This window comes from Papaver somniferum, chromosome 9 (genome assembly GCF_003573695.1).
Source record: "Papaver somniferum cultivar HN1 chromosome 9, ASM357369v1, whole genome shotgun sequence".
NCBI lineage: Eukaryota > Viridiplantae > Streptophyta > Magnoliopsida > Ranunculales > Papaveraceae > Papaver > Papaver somniferum.
The window spans coordinates 79056804-79062782 of record NC_039366.1 but is presented as its reverse complement, the minus strand read 5'-3'; the positions used below and the strand labels follow the sequence as shown (position 1 = coordinate 79062782).

At 32.6% G+C, this 5979-nt stretch overlaps 1 protein-coding gene across 1 annotated transcript; it reads left to right on the top strand.

Annotated features, from left to right (window-relative positions):
* Positions 1–3965: 3965 nt before the first annotated feature.
* On the top strand, positions 3966–5108 carry LOC113312186. Its single transcript, XM_026560939.1, has one exon. It carries the CDS (start codon positions 3966–3968, stop codon positions 5106–5108), a length of 1143 nt encoding a protein of 380 aa, XP_026416724.1.
* Positions 5109–5979: the final 871 nt, after the last annotated feature.

The window sequence follows — 5979 nt, the reverse complement described above, 5'->3', positions numbered from 1 at the left end:
AAAATGTCCTAAATGTAGATTCCTATTAAGTTGGCAAGTCAAAAATAGTCTTTGATTAAGTTTCAAACTTATTCCTTTAGGTAAAGGTTTCTTTAGTATTAAACTTGATAATGAAGAAGATATGAGTTATATTTGGAAAGGAGGTTGGTCTGTTGAATCTCAGAAACTCAACCTAAGAGCTTGGGAACCAAATTTCAATCCTACTGTTCAGAAGAAAACTTCAGCTTTTGTATGGGTAAGTTTTCCTGGTTTGAGTTTAGAATATTGGAAGGAAAACATTATTTTACAAATGGGTGAAATTTTGGGTAGAGCTATCAGAGTGGATGATATAACTTTGAAAAGAACTGTGGGATATTCTGCTTGTGTTTTAGTTGAAATTGATTTCTCTAAGTCTATTCCTAATTCAATATGGGTAAACTCAAAGTATGAGAAATTTGAACAATCTGTTCACATATCTAAAAATCCTAAATTTTGTAGTCATTGCAAAGTTTTAGGAAATTATGTAACAGATTGTAATTCTAAAAGGAAAGAACATTCTCAAACCTTAAATACTGAGAGTTTTTATACAAAACCAAGAAAACAATGGAAGCCTAAGAAAGTACAAACTCAACAGATTGGTTTTGATATTCGTGGAAATGAGACAGATTCAATTATTTAGTAAGTAATTCAAAATAACAATGATATCAATCCTCCTTCTTCAAGTGTGCTCCAAAAAAACTGTACTTCTGGAAGACTTCATGCCTTGCAAGACAATTCTGAAGAATTCAATAATAATATGCAATCAAATGATGTTTGTCCTCCTCTGATGGGTAATACTTCTCAAAATATTATGGGTGAATCTAGTGGAGTTAAGGAAATTCGGTGTTTTGAAAATATTCAGCAGGCCATTATTACTTCTACTCAAAATGATCATCCTATTATAGAAGAAGAATCAAATGACTCCATCTCTGAAGATGGATAAATTAAGGAGGTGAGTACTTCATCTTTACTTCATAATAGCTCTATTGCTTCTCCACTTATTATATTAAGGAATGAAAATCCTAGCATTTCAGTTGTTCCTAAGAAATCTATTGCTGAAAAGAAAAAGGTTCCTGCTAAACCTTCTAAACCAGCTCCAATTGCTAAGAAAACTAGCAAGGAATCTCAGAAAGTTATGAATCAAAAGGGGTCTTCTCCCTTCAATATTTCTAAATGAGAATAATATATTGGAATATCATAGGTCTTAAGAGAGTTAAGGCCAAAGATAAACTAAAATATTTAGTTCAACAAGTAAACCCATCTTTAGTCTGGATAGCAGAACCAAAAATCCATTTTAATTCCAAACATAGAATCCATCTGCCTGGAATGCATGATAAAGTAATACACAATACATGTGATCATAGGAAAGCTAACTTATGGTTATTTTGGAATTCTTCTTTATCTACTCCTACTGTTATTTCTTCATCAAGACAATGTATCACTGTTGAAATTGGAGGTGTTTTAGTCACTGGAATTCATGCTGATGTTCTTACTATTAATAGAAGATAATTATGGGCAGATTTACTTCTTATTAGTAATCTAAATAAACCTTGGCTGGTAATTGGTGACTTTAACACCATAGTTTCTATTCATGAAAAAAAGGGAGGTAGAAGTCCCCTCTCGACAGCTGTTAAGGAATTTAATGAATGTATTGATCAATGTCATCTTCTTCAAGCCCCTAAAAGTGGATTGCAATTTTCATGGTCAAATGGTAGATGTGGAAGAAAAAGAATATCATGTATTTTCAAATTCTAGATGTGAAATAAAAAGAATACTTTGCAACCTTAATAGAGCTTTATTCAATCTTCAATGGCTAAATACTTATAGTGGATGGAAATATCATGTATCTTTAAGAGGAATTTCTGACCATAGTTATCTGGTAGGCACAGATATGGAGATTCCTAAGCCAACTAATTTTCCCTATAGATTTCAGAAGATGTGGACTACTCATCCTAACTTTCTAAAGGTGGTTGAAGAGTCTTGGAAGGAAGAACTGACTGGTAATGGCATTTTTATTTTCATGAACAAGATGAAGAGATTAAGATGTATATTGAAAAAATGGAATTGGGAAGTTTTTGGTGATGTCCATGTGAATTTGAAGAAAGCTGAAGAAAAAGTTATTGAAGCAAATATGTTATCTGATGTTGATCTTTCTAATCTGGAATTATTGAATAATTATGTTACTGCCAGAGGAACTAGAGATGTAGCAGCACAAAACTATCACACCATGCTGAGTCAGAAGGCAAGAATAAATTGGATAAAATATGGAGATGGTAATACTGAATTTTTTCATACTACCATCAAATTAAGACAAGCAAGAAACACTATAACTGAAATAGAGGATGATTCTGGGAACATAGTTACTAAACAACAGAACATTGTTGATATACTTATTGAATACTTTCAAAATAAATTCATTGCCCAACAAGTTCAGTTCTCAGGATAAATTTTTGAAGCAATACCTCAGTTGGTAACTACATAAAATAATGATTTCTTGGAACAACTCCCTACAAAAGATGAAATCAAAAATGTTGTTTTTGAATTAAATCAAGATGGAGCACCTGGTCCTGATGGTTTTACTGGTATTTTTTTACAGAATTGCATGGGAAATCATTAAGGAAGATCTTTTTGCTGCTATTCAATATTGTTGGAGCAATCAACTCATTCATGCTGGATTAAACTCCATTTTTTTGGTGTTGTTGCCTAAATTCAAAGGAGCTAAGAAAGCAAATCAGTTCAGGCCTATTGGTTTATGCAATTTATGCTTTAAAATATCCACAAAGATTATAACAATCAGAATGAGCAGTCTAATGCATAGATTGATATCTACTCAACAATGTGCTTTCATTAAAGGGAGAAATATACATGAACAAGTCCTTATGGCCTCTGAATTAGTCAATGAAATGCAATTCACTAGAAGAGGAGGAAATGTACGCTTAAAACTAGATATATCTCAAGTATATGATACTATCAGTTGGGAATATCTAATAGTTGTTCTAAAGAGATATGGGCTTTCTGCCAAATTCTGTAACTGGATAATGATATTTTTCAAAACAACAAAGATATCTACCATGTTAAATGGTGGCCCCATTGGATATTTTGGAGTTGGTAGAGGAGTGAAGCAATGAGGCTTCTTATCTCCTATCTTATATGTTCTTGTTGCTGATGCATTAAGTAGAAGTATACTTCATTATATTAAAATGGGCAAGATCCAACCTATGGTGATTAAAAAAGGTATTCATATTTCACATCTGTTTTTTGCTGATGACATATTTATATTCTGCAATGGCTGCGTGAAAACTTTAATTCATCTCAAGCAATTACTCAGTGACTATAAATTTGCTTCTGGTCAAGTAGTGAGTCCTACTAAAAGTAAATATTTTGTTGATGGGACTTCCAATACTAGAAAAACACAGATTGCTGAATTTATGAACATGAACTTATCCTCCTTTCCTGGCAAGTACTTGGGGGTCACACTAGTTCAAGGAAAAATTAAGGCAGAACACCTTTGGTCTTTTGTTGAAATGCTGCAGAAAAGATTATCTACCTGGATTGGTAAATTTTTTAACTTACAAGCTAGAGTAACACTCATTAAATTTGTTCTGAGCAGTATTTCCATTCACAATATGCCTATATACAAATGGTCAAAAAAAAGTTATTGAAGCATGTGAAAGAATACTTAGGAATTTCTTATGGAGTGGAAATGCAGAAGATAAAAAATTTATTATAATTTCATGGGACAAAGTGTCTTCCCCTATTGAAGAAGGTGGTTTAGGGATCGGGAGGTTTGAAGACATCAATAAAGCACTATTGATGAAATTATTATGGAGAATCCTTACATTTGAGGAAAAATGGGCAAAGTTCTTTTTAGCAAAATACCAAGATAAAAATGGGTGTTGATTTCACATTACAAAAAATCCTCTATTTGGCCTGGAATAAAATGGATTATGCAAGACTTTAAAGATAATACCAGATGGCTAGTAGGCAATGGAGAACATATTTCAGTATGGAAGGATGCCTGGATATTGGATTCAAGTATCATTAAAGCTTTCCCAGAAAATGAGTATATCCAGCAGAACATCCATATGAAGGTGAAAGAATTGATTGTAAACAACACATGGAATATTCCAGAAGAGATGTTGGTTTTCTTCTCAACTGGAGATTTGCCTTTACTTACTGCTACACCTGATAAGCTGATTTGGACTGCAACTCAAGATGGTGCTTGTTCAGTTCATAGTGCAATTAATGTGGTCAGAAAAAGACAACCTAAGCTGAGATGGTACAAAAGAATATGGAAATCATGTGTACATCCTTCTACTGCTGCAAATGTGTGGAAAATTTCAAGAGAAGCTTGCACAACAGATGAAAATGCAAAAAAAAGAGGTATGAACATTGCTTCCAGATGTTATCTTTGCTTGAAAGATCAAGACTCTATAAATCATTTACTGTGGAATTGTGATTATGGGAAAAATTTTTGGAGATGTATTGGTGGAATTTTTTCTTTCAAGAATCCAAAATCTTATGATGACATTATGAAATTCTGCAAAGATAAAAGTTCAGTAATACAAGAGGTATGGCATATTGCAGCTTTCAATATAATGGTGGATATTTGGTTTACCAGGAATAAGCTTTTCTTTGAGAACATAATTCCTGATAGTAAGAAGGCACAACAAAAAATCACCAAGATGGTCCAAGAATGTGAAGTGAGGTTAAAAGGAAATATGTACAATTCTGCTTATGACTTACAAATTCTTAAATACTTTAACATTGGTTGCAGAAGAGTGAAAGATTTTAGAGCAATAGAATGTACATTTTCTCTGCCTAAACCAGATATATTTTTACTTTGCTGTGATGGAGCTTCTCAAGGTAATCTTGGATGTGCTGGATATGGATTCATAGCTAGGGACAGTGAAGGAAAATTCATTTTTGCTGAAAGTGTTGGACTGGGAATATCAACAAACTTTGTAGTTGAAGTGCTGAGTGTTATTGGTGCCTTGGAATGGGCAGTGCAGAATTCAGAAACTAATGTAGATATCAACTCAGACTCTACAGCAGCTATTGCAGCCTTTACAAAAAACAAGCTCCCATAGTTTGTGAGGAACAAATGGTGGTATATCTGCAAGAAGATGAAATCTATTCACTTTAACCATGTGTACAGAGAGATAAATTTCTCAGCTGATTTCTTTGCCAAGAAGGGTGTTTATCTTTTGAAGGGACAGGTAATGAAATTTCATAACAGACCTGATAATATGCACATGATGGAGATGCCTGGGACTATTTACTACAGTTTTGAAAATTTCCATTAATGGGCTCAAGTCATGTATTATTGAGGCTTTCTTTTCTGTTTTGTTTGTTGGGCCTAAGACATGTTGTCTTCTTGTGGCTTTAAAATTTGTATGTTTTGTAATTCTTTGGATTTAAATCAATAAAATTAATTTTTGGGTAAAAAAAAAAGTCTTTGATTAAATTAATGTAAATTTATACTTGAGAAGATATAGATTACAAGAAACTAGTTTGGAAGCATGAAAACTGAGCTCTAACAGCGTAGTATTATATTAATTTAGCAGGTTGTCGTGTTAGCCTGTCAAAATGTCTTAAAAAATTAATTATATTTTATTCTTCTCTTTTATTTTGCACTTATTTCTATTTTTCTCTCTCTCATTTTAAGAAGCAATGTAGGGACTGCTGTTCTATATGCTATAAAAAAACTATAATTTTATTGTGACCACTAACACTTAATTAGTTTAGCTAATTAAATTCATTAATACAAATTAATCGAGGGAATTTCAGTCATTATAACAAAATAGTAGGATAAGGGGTTATCGAGGTTACTACTTCATGATCCTATTTTGTCATCTTGTCATCCCCAAAACTCCCCTTTTGCAGCCGCGGTAATACAGTTAAAAAATAATCTTAACGAAATTAGAGACTATTTTCTTTAGTATATTTTATACCAAGTAG

What these genes read in the sequence shown, in the direction of transcription:
- LOC113312186 (XM_026560939.1), top strand. Translation starts at nt 3,966, where the DNA reads ATGCAAGACTTTAAAGATAATACCAGATGGCTAGTAGGCAATGGAGAA.